Here is a 14836-nt window from a genome sequence, read left to right as displayed (position 1 = left end):
TAAAATTCAACATCTCAAACATTCTTAAGAAACGAGTTTAAACTTTTTTGTTTAATTTTCCTTATAACGATTTGTTTCTTTTACAGTCGGTGCGAGCTTTAATGAATGAATTTCCAGGAACTAAGAATCAGTACAAATGTGCTCATGTTTTTTTTACTGAAGGTATGTTTACTTTACTATTACAATCAACCTTTAATCTCTTTTTTCTTGAATTAGGCTGTTGTTTAGCACAGCTGGTACATATATAATGCATCCGCTTTTTGCCTGAAATGTCATAGGTTCATATCCCATAACTAAGTTATGGGATGCAGTTGTGTCAAGATCAAGTCACTGCATACTGCCTTGAGTAGAGTATGACATGGTAGAGTGGAGTACATTTTCAGATTTTCTATGTAGCAATGTTCAATATGTATAAACAGATAAAACATTATGACCTGTATACGTAACAAACATCATTGTCTTATTGACCTTTGGCACCTGAAGGTAGAAAATTCATTCACTTGAGAAGTAACAGTATCAACTTCCTTTTTTCAAATTCACTTAGCTTTATAATGTTAAACCATGTCCTTTGATTTCTCCTAAATTGTTTTCCACAGCTTGTCCAGATGAGGTTTTTAATGAGCTGAGTAAATCACCTTGTGCAAAGTTCATAAAATCTCTGAGGGAGATTAACATTGCATTTTTACCATATGAATCACAGGTAAGTATGTATGTTCCTACATTTTTAAAATTTTGATGAGTGATGCTGTATACACTTTGACATGAAACACACATAAACATATAGACTTTACTATACAGATGTTGTTGATCTGTGTTCATTAACACATTTTTTGCATGATAGAAAATTTAAGTAGTAATACAAATTTATTTTGGCTTTGAATGGATTGCAAAGAAAATTTCAATTTCAGGTGTTTTCTCTTGATTCTGCGGAGAGTTTCCCATTTTTCTACAACCCAATCTTGAAGCAGGCAGGTCGTACTTTAAATTTGGAGAGGTGTGCAGAACAGATTGCCACTCTGTGCGCCACACTTGGCGAGTACCCCTCTGTTAGATACAGGAGGTAGGCAAACTATCATAATTGTTACAATTAGCTTACCCAAGTCCACAAGGCTTAGATGAAGTTTCTATCCTCTGTTTAACATAAACTCAATAACATTTTGATCGAGTACAATTGCCCGAAGAAGTAAAGTAGCTAGCTATAGCAACAGATGTATATATATTCAGTCATAGTCCATCTACTGGGGAGATTTTAATTCCATGCATATAGTCCTCTACTAGTACTGTATCGCCTACAAATTCCAAAATTGGTACTAAGATTTGTCTGGATGTAAGGGGATGGGAAGTGGACTAGGCAATCTAGTCTTAATATACATATGTCAGTGTCAGATAATTAAGGGACTGATATTCTGTTAAGCCACCTTACTCTTCCTTACTCTGGTCATCCTGTGTCTCTTCTACAGTGAGTTTGACAAGAATGCTGAATTTGCTCAAATGGTACAACAGAAGCTAGATGCGTACAGGGCAGATGACCACACCATGGGAGAGGTGAGAAGTTGATTCGTTTGTAGGATTTCACTATACATATATATATTGAGCTCTCTTCATATTTGGTTTTTCATCAAGATTAAGGGAAACTGAATTGATAAAAAAATTTTGCAAGATATAATTCTTGATAACAGATGGTGAGACCAGTCAACTTTTCACCTTTTTTTTTTTTGTAAGTGTCATTTAATATTGTAAAGTGTCGTCAATAACAACTATCAAAGGATACTTCTTACTTTATTCGTATTTTGTAACATTTACAGTATCTTATAAATCAATTAAAAATTGATACTGAAATATAGAATAATTCAAATAATATGATACGAAACATATAGAATCTTATATAATTAACACTTTTGACAATTTTCACTTAATTGTTGTCTGTGTTTGAGCCTATTCAGAGTGTGAACCTGTCGTTGTCTGTGTTTGAGCCTATTCAGAGTGTGAACCTGTCGTTGTTGTCTGTGTTTGAGCCTATTTAGAGTGTGAACCTGTCATTGTCGTTGTCTGTGTTTGAGCCTATTTAGAGTGTGAACCTGTCATTGTCGTTGTCTGTGTTTGAGCCTATTCAGAGTTTGAACCTGTCGTTGTTGTTGTCTGTGTTTGAGCCTATTCAGAGTGTGAACCTGTTGTTGTTGCTAGGGACCACAGAAGGATCGGTCACAGCTGTTGATCCTGGACCGAGGATTTGATCCCATCACTCCACTCCTTCATGCCCTAACATTTCAAGCTATGGCCTATGATCTGTTGCCCATCGCCAATGATGTTTACAAGTAAGTGTGATACATATACATTTTATCATACATGGTAACATTTTGAGGAATACTATTAAAACCAGGATATCCTATGTCGGTACATTTTGAGGGTTATGTATATAAACTAAACCAGTTTAAAATTATAGGTACAAACTGAGTACTTTTCTAGTATATTCACCATACGGGTCATGGTCACAATGATATGCTTTAGCTTTATTAGTCCCCCCACTGGGAACTGGAAGGGGGGGGGGGGTTCGTTGTGTCTGTCTGTCGTTCTGTTAGTCCTTCCACATTATTGTCGGGGGGTCTATACACTACTTGTCACCGGAGATTCATACTTCGGGCGGGGTTCACTTTGGTAAAGTGATATGTATTTATTCTACACTACTTATCACTGGAGCTTCATACTTCGGGCAGGGTTCACTTTGATGAGATGATGTCATGTATCAAAGGAAAAGTTAGTCCAGGCTTTATATTCTACACTACTTGTCACTGGAGATTCATATTTGGGATATGATTTCACTGTACTTATTACAAATTTATCATCTATACATTCTTTACATATGATTTCACATACAGTGGTAGACTAATTCACCGAATTGGCTTGTTTCCATAAAAATTATCAGGGATGTTTATATTTACCAATTTTTTCTGGCAACTTTGTTCTTGTATTTCTTTATAGGTATGTGAGTACAAGTGGAAATGACATGAGTGACAAGGAATCACTTCTACACGAGAATGATGAACTTTGGGTAGAGCTCCGTCATCAACACATCGCTGTTGTTTCACAGTAAGTAATTATGTCTATAGCACTAGTGTTTTCTTATCAGGAGTTATTTTGTATCTGTTCATAATATGCCTATACTGGTGTTACGTCAGTTCTTCAGCCAGGCTGCACCATTCATGCATTTATTTTGTTTTTAGCCAATTATCAAAATATCATTAATCAGCTTTGGTGCTTTGATAATTATTTCTAATGATCCGTGTCAAAAACTAAAATATTAAGCAAGAAAAAATTGTATTATGTTTTTTTTTCTGAAAATTTTTACCTAAAGAAAAAAAGAAATGTCCAGGATCTATGCATTGGCGACTGGTTACTTTGTTAGGGTAGCCATGTTGGTATGTGTTGTTATCAAGCATCTGGTCGAATGAGACTATGCTTACATCTGTGTCACTTCTGGTAGTCTCTTCTGATAACACAACATAGCTCCGAAGTTTACAGAATGTCAAAACAAAAGCAGCTGTTGATTCAAGATTTCAAGTACAAGGCATATCAAAAAATTCTTCCCTAGTAATGCAAATATGTCTCAGAATGATGATATTGCTTATGAAGTTTATATATGATAGGGGGACCAAAGATTGAAGAATTTGATTCTGTAGCGGCAATTGAAAGGTGGAGATATTTCGAAAGTCAATCCATGCAATTATCAAATACTAATATCCAACTATGTACAGTCAAACTTCGATGTTTCGAAGTTCAAGGGACTAACAGAAAAACTTCGAAACAGCGGGACTTCGAATTATTCATGGTTGACAATAGATCGATGTTTTCTGTATAATGACCATATCTGTTAACGTTACATGTCCTCAGTGTCTTCGTGTTGATCGTCGCCTGTCAGGCTCACATCGAAAAGTTTAGTTAATTTATACCTCAAACACAACAAAATAAAAATTCTTTTCATTAATTATACCTAAGCATTTTTTAATTAAACAAACTATGTATCGGTTACAAAACACTTATATCGCGTTTAACAGATAAAGCAAAAGAAGTACAATGCACACTTACGTAAGTCGTTAGGCTTTTCTGCTAAAGACATGTGCGTTTACGTTATGTGCATATAAAATACGGAATGCCGATCGGTTGGAGAATGCATGATTGAATGACAAATAATCAATTTACTTGAATAGTTATGTATAAGTTTGAAACGTGACACTTTGAATATGAGTGAAGCCATCGCTAATTGTTTGTGTTTAAAATTGGTCCGATTGTTTTACAGTTCCGTAAAATTTACTCACCGACCGCTGATTTCAATGGCGGCGGAGATTATCAGAGACAACTACCGAAATGTTTTACCGGAGTGATTAAATCTCATGGCTTCTAAATACACCTTTTATCTATCAATTTGGTCTGATTATTAATTAACCCCATGACCGGGAACACACGCTATCGTTATCCCTATTGTCAGTCAGGGCATTTGGGGGGAGAGGTGTGAAATCTTGCCGCAGGGGTCACGACAAACACCTGTCCAGTGGTCAGTACAGGTAAATCTTTTGTTCGAATCATGAGATGTCAATTACCTATAATATCATAGCTAACGGGTCATGAAAAAAGTTCGATACATCGAAAACTTCGATTTATAAAAATTTGAATCATACATAGTTTCGTTAGTAGTGTTATATAGTGAGAAAATTCGGGACCAAGCAAAAAGTTTGATACAGCTAGAATTCGAATCAACGAAGTTCGAATCATCGAGGTTTTACTGTATGTAAGATGGTACATTTAACATGTTTAATACACTTATATAAATTTAAAATGAAACACATTAGGATACAGAATTGGAATTATATATTCAGTTAAATGAAAATTATTCTAACAAGCGACTCAAAATCGATTTTGATCATACTTTATAACCAGAAATGTCTGTGTGATCTTTCTTATGTGGTTTAGAACTTTAAAATCATTTTATGGGTAAAAAAATTTGTGGTTAGCCCATGCAACAATAATATTATAATAAAACATACAACAATATTTGTTGCATTTATATTTGTGTTTCCATAGCAATCAAGAAAATAACAAAACTTAATACACAATGAACATTTCATAATATACAATATAATGGAATTCAGATGGCCAACTGGCCCACATGCATGGATTTCTGATTGAAGCACTGCTACATAAAAACCAATTATAAAAGTAACCCCTTCTGATTGCCAAATGTTTTGCTGGACAGTTTGACAAGGTTTCATTTTGATAACTTCTTGTTCTCAGGCAGGTAAACAAGCAACTGAAGCAGTTTAAACAGGAAAAGCGACTGAAGGACTCTGAGGGCGGAAAGGCCAACATGAGAGATGTGTCACAAATGATCAAAAAGATGCCCCAGTATCAGAAGGAACTGAGCAAGTACTCCACCCACCTACATCTGGCTGAGGACTGTATGAGAATCTACCAGAAACATGTCGACAAGCTTTGTAAAGTCGAACAGGTACACAGTAACAAACCTCACCAATTCTCTGTGGCTAGATATTTACAGTCATCCTTGTAGTTGACTTTATATCCTTTGTAATCATTATGCATTCATTATGTTAATTGACTCTAATCTACATAGTGATATTTGTTTATGAATGATATAACAATACAATATCACACGCTGGGCTTGAGTTTGAGTAGGGTGCATTTTTTTAAATCATTCACAACATATATGGGCATCGGCATTGACGTGGGTGTTCGTTTTGGCGCTTATGTTGAGAAGCACTATCATTACTCTTTTATAATTGTACTAGGATTCTATTATTTGTTGTTTTTTTGGGTTTTTTTTTTAAACATTTTGGACTCATACTTTTTAAGTCATGTCTTAAATATGAAATTTTTGGTGCAAGTGTTGAAAGGCGTTTTTAGGTCAAGTTTTAAATACGCTCCCCCTGATTCTAGTGTGATGTATATTGATATACAAAGTGAGGTGAGCTGTATACTGATGACAGTACTGTTGTTTATCTTGGCAAACTAGAACTTTATTTTATTGAAATTTTGAAATAGATAAGCAAGCACATGGCAATATGGAGGAAGATATTGTAAATAAAAATATTAGGTCTCCATTTTGTTTTAGTGATGGGGATAATCAATTTTTCTATAATTCATGAATTAATTTATGTAACATGGATGTGGATGTAGTTTTATAGGATGCCCTGTCTGTAAACTGTGTTACAGGACCTGGCCATGGGTACAGATGCTGAGGGAGAAAAGATCAAGGACCACATGAGGAATATTGTACCTATCCTGCTGGACCAGAATATTGCAGCCTATGACAAGATCCGTATCATCCTCCTCTACATCATCCACAAAGGAGGTATGATCCAGTACCCTACCAAGGAATATATTTATATGCAGTAATATATGTACAATATTTATCAATTTTCAATATTGTTCTATTCTTAATGTTTATTGACAGATTTAAGAAACTAGTTTTTTGACTGACAGAGTTAGAAAACTTGTTTTAAAGTAATTCAGCATTATTTGAGCTTTATTAATATGTGGATTTCACATGTGATTGTAGGAATTTCAGAGGAGAACTTGGCAAAACTGGGACAGCATGCACAGATCCCACCAGAGGAGACCTGCATTATCACAAACACACAGCACCTTGGGGTTCCAATCATACAGGATGTAAGTGTTTCATGAACAATGATTATACATCAACCTGGCAACAGAATTTTCCTTCGAATCCAGTCACTGCAGTGACCATTACCAAGGTCATGTGGTTCACCCTGACCAGGTTCGTGGTTTACCCTGACCAGGTTTATGGTTCACCCTGACCAGGTTTGTGGTTCACCCTGACCAGGTTTGTGGTTCACCCTGACCAGGTTTATGGTTCACCCTGACCAGGTTTGTGGTTTACCCTGACCAGGTTTATGGTTCACCCTGACCAGGTTTGTGGTCTACCCTGACCAGGTTTGTGGTTCACTCTGACCAGGTTTGTGGTTTACCTGACCAGGTTCGTGGTTTACCCTGACCAGGTTTATGGTTCACCCTGACCAGGTTTGTGGTTCACCCTGACCAGGTTTATGGTTTACCCTGACCAGGTTTACGGTTCACCTTGACCAGGTTTGTGGTTTACCCTGACCAGGTTTGTGGTTCACTCTGACCAGGTTTGTGGTTTACCCTGACCAGGTTTGTGGTTTACCCTGACCAGGTTTGTGGTTTACCCTGACCAGGTTTGTGGTTTACCCTGACCAGGTTCGTGGTTTACCCTGACCAGGTTCGTGGTTTACCCTGACCAGGTTCGTGGTTTACCCTGACCAGGTTCATGGTTTACCCTGACCAGGTTCGTGGTTTACCCTGACCAGGTTTGTGGTTTACCCTGACCAGGTTCGTGGTTTACCCTGACCAGGTTCGTGGTTTACCCTGACCAGGTTTGTGGTTTACCCTGACCAGGTTTGTGGTTTACCTGACCAGGTTCGTGGTTTACCCTGACCAGGTTCGTGGTTCACTCTGACCAGGTTTGTGGTTTACCCTGACCAGGTTTGTGGTTTACCCTGACCAGGTTTGTGGTTCACCCTGACCAGGTTTGTGGTTTACCCTGACCAGGTTCGTGGTTTACCCTGACCAGGTTCGTGGTTTACCCTGACCAGGTTTGTGGTTTACCCTGACCAGGTTTGTGGTTTACCCTGACCAGGTTTGTGGTTTACCCTGACCAGGTTCGTGGTTTACCCTGACCAGGTTTGTGGTTCACCCTGACCAGGTTTGTGGTTTACCCTGACCAGGTTTGTGGTTTACCCTGACCAGGTTCGTGGTTTACCCTGACCAGGTTTGTGGTTTACCCTGACCAGGTTCGTGGTTTACCCTGACCAGGTTTGTGGTTCACCCTGACCAGGTTTGTGGTTCACCCTGACCAGGTTTGTGGTTTACCCTGACCAGGTTTGTGGCTCACCCAGACTAGGTTTGTGGTTCACCCTGACCGTGGTTCACTCTGACAAGGTTTATGGATCACCTTGACTGGGTTTGTGGTTTACCCTGACCAGGTTTGTGGTTTACCCTGACCAGGTTTGTGGTTTACCCTGACCAGGTTTGTGGTTTACCCTGACCAGGTTTGTGGTTTACCCTGATCAGGTTTGTGGTTTACCTTGACCAGGTTTGTGGTTTACCCTGACCAGGTTTGTGGTTTACCCTGACCAGGTTCGTGGTTTACCCTGACCAGGTTCGTGGTTTACCCTGACCAGGTTCGTGGTTTACCCTGACCAGGTTCGTGGTTTACCCTGACCAGGTTCGTGGTTTACCCTGACCAGGTTCGTGGTTTACTCTGACCAGGTTTGTGGTTTACCCTTACCAGATAGGATTGTAGTCTTGGGTGTTGTTTGGTATCACCCTGTTTTTGTTTATAAACAGTCCTGTTCTTTTATCATTGGTTGTGGTTATTCATAACATATGTATAGTGATCATGCTTAAAGAACAAAAAGTTAATACATATATTATTTACCTTTGTATTCAGCAATAGAACACATGATCCGCTGACACGTTCTGATAGCACACAGTTTCCGGTATAAAGAGTGTTTGCTGTCATAACTATCTTTAAACATCTGAACATTAAAATGCAGTGAGGTTTTAGGATAATGCATGTTTTACCTCCGATAATCAACAGATCAGATTTGTTCATATCCGAGTTGACCTAGTGCTGATACCTTAGCAGTACTACGGCTGATGACCTTAGTTATGAACTCAATAGATGTAAATATTATGTCAGAAATCTTTTTTTAATTTCTTTTTTTGAACTATCAGCACCAGATTTACAGATAGCCATTATGAAAGAATTATATTTGAGACGTCTTGTTTTTATTATAATGTGCGGCCTCGTTGTGATTGCACCCACATTCACAAAGTGTTACACTGCTTTAGATGTCCTTAAGTTTCAATGTACAGAAGTTTTACAATTATATGGCAATGTTGAAAATTGGAGATTTGAATTTTTGAGATGTGGCCTCTACCACCAATGCTTCAATGCATATAATCATTTATCATCATGTCCTCATTTTAATGTTTCTTCCTGAAGGTGTTTGCATTTTATATGATTTTTATGTATAAGTATATTATAAGTATGATTTTCTCTTATAGTGGAATGTATACTAATACATTTGAAGGTTTGGGGAATAAGTTATTTTATAAATTTATTTATATACACATTTTTTGCATATCCCACAACTTCATTGTGTATATGTTTTGTATGTTCACGTGTGTTGAGCCTTGCTCTCTTCTATGGGAGATTCCAGATTTGTTTAAAAAATCTAATTTATTAATGGATGCTGGACATGGGATATATTTCGTTGATTTACTTTCTTGATCCTTTGATAATTTTGCATGCAACAGGCAGCTGGTAACAAGTCCTTTAGCGTTGGACTGCTAGAAGATGCTAGCTATGGCACTTTTCAGTCCATAGCACAGGTGAGACTATCTGCCTCTCTATCGGGAGCTGCTATTGGTCCATTTAATTTAAACACGTCTTGCGATTGGTAAATGGTGACACAGCCAAAACCAAGTCTGTTTCTTCATTTTTTTCAATCTATACCTTCTTGTCTGTTTTTTATCATCACATTGTTTTTTTTTATTACGTTTAGTACGATTTAGCAGAGATGAGATTTGCTGGTATCAGGTTCTTGATATTCTGTGTAGTTGTGTTTAATTACTGATTCACGGCTAAAAGAGGAACAGAAAAGACAAAACTAGGAAACAAAATTCTGCAGTTTATTGTTTAACACACTGGTTGTATAATTTTTCTTCACTTAATATTTAAACTAGAATTAATTTTGGCTGCTTCACATCATCATGAAGCCAATAGCACTTCTAAAATAGTCATAAATGTAGATGGCTGTGATACAGGCTACACTACTAATACAACCTGTTCATCCTGCCTGGTGTTTGTTTAGATCTCGACATATCATGGAACCTACATTTCCAGGTGAAATCTGGATTAATTTATCTCCATTAGAAATAGTCAAAATGACTCAGAATGAACTAGGAAGGCCCATGCTTGTCTCTATCACATGAATATTAGTACATCCTGTTAATGTACCTTTATGGTGAAGTGATGACTGTACACATGAGGTTTTATGTCTGATCCAAGTGGAATTTGTTATTTTATATAGTAACTTTATATGGTAACTTTTTTAAATCGATTTTTTTTTGTAATTATCATAAACAGAAGTGCTGTATAGGACAAAGGAATGACAGTGTTGGAGCCTGATGTAAGGGTGTGTATGATAGAGTTGTATAGGACAAAGGAATGACAGTGTTGGAGTCTGATGTAAGGGTGTGTATGATGGAGTTGTATAGGACAAAGGAATGACAGTGTTGGAGTCTGATGTAAGGGTGTGTATGATAGAGTTGTATAGGACAAAGGAATGACAGTGTTGGAGTCTGATGTAAGGGTGTGTATGATGGAGTTGTATAGGACAAAGGAATGACAGTGTTGGAGTCTGATGTAAGGGTGTGTATGATGGAGTTGTATAGGACAAAGGAATGACAGTGTTGGAGTCTGATGTAAGGGTGTGTATGATAGAGTTGTATAGGACAAAGGAATGACAGTGTTGGAGTCTGATGTAAGGGTGTGTATGATAGAGTTGTATAGGACAAAGGAATGACAGTGTTGGAGTCTGATGTAAGGGTGTGTATGATAGAGTTGTATAGGACAAAGGAATGACAGTGTTGGAGTCTGATGTAAGGGTGTGTATGATGGAGTTGTATAGGACAAAGGAATGACAGTGTTGGAGCCTGATGTAAGGGTGTGTATGATGGAGTTGTATAGGACAAAGGAATGACAGTGTTGGAGTCTGATGTAAGGGTGTGTATGATAGAGTTGTATAGGACAAAGGAATGACAGTGTTGGAGTCTGATGTAAGGGTTTGTATTTTAAGTAACATCAGAGTTCAGTGACTTTACTCAGAGGACAGGTGAAACAGTGTGAATCAGTATAGGGGCCTCATTCTATATGGATTTTTTTCCAAGGTTTCTGCCCATATTCATGCCCGATGTGTGCTGTCATTGGGGCAAAAACTGGTTAGTCTAAAATGATAGAATATTGTTACACTTTGTATTATATACCTTATGTAGGAGGATTATACATCTGGGAACCAATGAAGAATGTTCGTCTATACATATACATGTATACCATAATTTCAGAAAGGATTTTACTGAATTTAGAAAATATAGTAGATGTGGGAGGTTCAGGCAAACTGGAGAGTAAACACTTCAAATACGATATTGTTTGCTTGTCGTTTTACACATTAAATTTTTTTTTGTCATAAAATGGTCTGAGAGAATCAATGTACTGGAGTTATGTGTCTATGAAAGTCATTAAGGGTTGGTATTACAGTGAAATCTGTCTTTATCTGACCCAAAGTATCATGACTTCCTGTCTGATCACAACCTTATGATTTTGTTATAAAAGATGTGTTCTGTCTAGTCTGACCAGTAATGTTGTGTCCTACCTGATTGTGTGTGGTGTCTGACTAGACAGGTTTCACAGTAGACACCAATGAAAACATGATTGTGTGAGGTGTCTGACTAGACAGGTTTCACAGTAGACACCAATGAAAACATGATTGTGTGTGGTGTCTTGACTAGACAGGTTTCACAGTAGACACCAATGAAAACATGATTGTGTGAGGTGTCTGACTAGACAGGTTTCACAGTAGACACCAATGAAAACATGATTGTGTGAGGTGTCTGACTAGACAGGTTTCACAGTAGACACCAATGAAGACATGATTGTGTGAGGTGTCTGACTAGACAGGTTTCACAGTAGACACCAATGAAAACACTGGTATTATCTGGCAGTGGATGTCATTGAGTATCATGTAAGATAGGCCAGACATTAACACATGTTAGACATTTGTTTCAGGATCCTGTGTATATTTTACTAACCAAACTGTTGTGTTTTCACCATGTATCATTTTTAGTAATGTCTAGGTTCTCCATTATATATCTGTAACCAATAATACAAACAAAATTCAGATCTCCAGTTATATCAACATGGCAGCCGTTTGTTGCGAAACTCCTCTCTGCTGTGTTCTCCTGGTTTTTGTGATGGTTTCCTCATTTTGTAGCTGTAGTCCCTGTATTACCACCACGTTTCACATGCCTGGCCAATACCTTACTCCCAGTAGGCACACCCATATTTTGATGAAATCATCCGTCTGTAAATTATGATACAGTTCAAGTGTGCAGCAGCATGTATGTTAAGTCAAAGTAAAGTTACAGCCCTGCTTTATCCAACTGTAGATCCACACTTCAGACTTTAGGCTATCTTTACCTAAATGCAGTTCAAGGCTTAGCTTTCAAATGTGTGCATATGAAAACTTGTTGCCATAACTAAAGTGAGACCATGGCCTAGGTTTATCGCTTAGAATGCTTGTCATAGCTCCTGTAATAGTTTTTAAAGGGTATATATATAAAATCGACTATATGTTGTCTTAAGTCTTAGTTGAAGTTTCAGAATGAAATCCAGCTTGATGTGTGGTGGTGATACAGGATAGTAGATCCCCTAGCTAGCTTGGTACTGATAGAGTATGTGTGAATCTTAACCTTATCCCAATATTTTTCAGTTTCTACTTCCCTCACATGATATTGTAGTGTGATTGCCTCCCTTTGTAGAAGCTCTTCAGAACAGGAGACAACATAATGGTAGCACTAACTCCAGCTTTAAATGTGCGATCAGATTTAGATATATAATTTTGTATTTTTTTTCATATAAAGCTTAATAGTTATTGGTATAAATATTCCATTGTTAAAAGGAACAGTTATTATTATTTTGTTGTTTATTGATAGTTAGAAGATAAATAGCAAATAAAGATGTAGACTTGTCAGAGAATATCATCAATTTTTATATTGCCAATAAACAAAGCAATTAATTCATATTTAGATAGAAGAACACCTTTTTCAATTTTAAGAAGTAACAAACCATTTGCAGTAATCAGTGATGATATCATGGCTAAGGACAATGTTATATCCAGTATTGGTGTTGTTATATCAGGGGCTAAGGACGATGCTAAATCCAGTATTGATGTTGTTATATCAGGGCTAAAGACAATCGATGCTATATCCAGTATTGGTGTTGTTATATCAAGGCTAAGGACGATGCTAAATCCAGTATTGATGTTGTTATATCAGGGCTAAAGACAATGCTATAGCCAGTATTGGTGTTGTTATATCAGGGCTAAGGACGATGCTATAGCCAGTATTGGTGTTGTTATATCAAGGCTAAGGACGATGCTAAATCCAGTATTGATGTTGTTATATCAGGGCTAAAGACAATGCTAAATCCAGTATTGATGTTGTTATATCAGGGCTAAAGACAATGCTAAATCCAGTATTGATGTTGTTATATCAGGGCTAAAGACAATGCTAAATCCAGTATTGGTGTTGTTATATCAGGGCTAAGGACGATGCTATATCCAGTATTGGTGTTGTTATATCTGGGCTAAGGACGATGCTATATCCAGTATTGGTGTTGTTATATCAGGGCTAAGGACGGTGCTATAGCCAGTATTGGTGTTGTTATATCAGGGCTAAGGACGATGCTATATCCAGTATTGGTGTTGTTATATCTGGGCTAAGGACAATGCTATAGCCAGTATTGGTTTGTTATATCAGGGCTAAGGATGATGTTATAGCCAGTATTGGTGTTGTTATATCAGGGGCTAAGGACGGTGCTATAGCTAGTATTGGTGTTGTTATATCGGGGCTACGGACGATGCTATAGCCAGTATTGGTGTTGTTATATCAGGGGCTAAGGACGGTGCTATAGCCAGTATTGGTTTGTTATATCAGGGCTAAGGACAATGCTATAGCCAGTATTGGTGTTGTTATATCAGGGGCTAAGGACAATGCTATAGCCAGTATTGGTTTGTTATATCAGGGCTAAGGACAATGCTATAGCCAGTATTGGTTTGTTATATCAGGGCTAAGGACAATGCTATAGCCAGTATTGGTGTTGTTATATCAGGGCTAAGGACAATGCTATATCCAGTATTGGTGTTGTTATATCAGGGCTAAAGACAATGCTATAGCCAGTATTGTTGTTGTTATATCAGGGGCTAATTATATAAGGACGGTGCTATATCCAGTATTGGTGTTGTTATATCAGGGCTAAGGACAGTGCTATAGCCAGTATTGGTTTGTTATATCAGGGCTAAGGACAATGCTATAGCCAGTATTGGTTTGTTATATCAGGGCTAAGGACAATGCTATAGCCAGTATTGGTGTTGTTATATCAGGGGCTAAGGACAATGCTATAGCCAGTATTGGTGTTGTTATATCAGGGGCTAAGGACGATGCTATGGCTAGTATTGGTGTTGTTATATCAGGGCTAAGGACGATGCTATATCCAGTATTGGTGTTGTTTAAAGCGAAGGACAATGCTATATCCAGTATTACTGTTGTTAAGAGCTAAGGGCGATGCTATATCCAGTATTGGTGTTGTTAAGAGCTAAGGAAAATGCTATAGCCAGTATTGATATTGTTAAGAGCTAAGAACGATGCTATATCCAGTATTGGTGTTATTAAGAGCTAAGGACGATGCTATATCCAGTATTGATGTTAAGAGCTAAGAACAATGCTATATCCAGTATTGGTGTTAAGAGCTAAGGAAGATGCTATATCCAGTATTGGTGTTATTAAGAGCTAAGGACGATGCTATATCCAGTATTGGTGTTATTAAGAGCTAAGGATGATGTTATATCCAGTATTGATGTTGTTAAGAGCTAAGGACGATGCTATATCCAGTATTGATATTGTTAAGAGCTAAGAACGATGCTATATCCAGTATTGATGTTGT

At 37.5% G+C, this 14836-nt stretch overlaps 1 protein-coding gene across 6 annotated transcripts in view; it reads left to right on the top strand.

Annotated features, from left to right (window-relative positions):
* LOC117316993 (syntaxin-binding protein 1-like) overlaps nucleotides 1-14836 on the top strand; it is a 33119-nt gene that overhangs the window by 2024 nt on the left and 16259 nt on the right. For 5 of the 6 annotated variants that reach the window (XR_004530078.1, XR_004530075.1, XR_004530077.1 and 2 more), the window contains exons 4-13: nucleotides 87-162; nucleotides 597-700; nucleotides 909-1060; nucleotides 1461-1545; nucleotides 2185-2315; nucleotides 2980-3087; nucleotides 5287-5500; nucleotides 6223-6361; nucleotides 6569-6678; nucleotides 9373-9447. Coding sequence is in view for 2 of the 6 variants with exons in the window: in XM_033871774.1 (XP_033727665.1) it covers nucleotides 87-162; nucleotides 597-700; nucleotides 909-1060; nucleotides 1461-1545; nucleotides 2185-2315; nucleotides 2980-3087; nucleotides 5287-5500; nucleotides 6223-6361; nucleotides 6569-6678; nucleotides 9373-9447 (1194 nt within the window). In the remaining 4 variants the exon portion in view is untranslated. The remainder of the gene's footprint in view (nucleotides 1-86; nucleotides 163-596; nucleotides 701-908; nucleotides 1061-1460; nucleotides 1546-2184; nucleotides 2316-2979; nucleotides 3088-5286; nucleotides 5501-6222; nucleotides 6362-6568; nucleotides 6679-9372; nucleotides 9448-14836) is intronic. The other variant, XM_033871792.1, reaches the window with a different exon arrangement.

This window comes from Pecten maximus, chromosome 2 (genome assembly GCF_902652985.1).
Source record: "Pecten maximus chromosome 2, xPecMax1.1, whole genome shotgun sequence".
Lineage (NCBI taxonomy): Eukaryota > Metazoa > Mollusca > Bivalvia > Pectinida > Pectinidae > Pecten > Pecten maximus.
The sequence above is the reverse complement of the archived record's forward strand: the minus strand, read 5'-3'. Positions and strand labels throughout refer to the sequence as shown.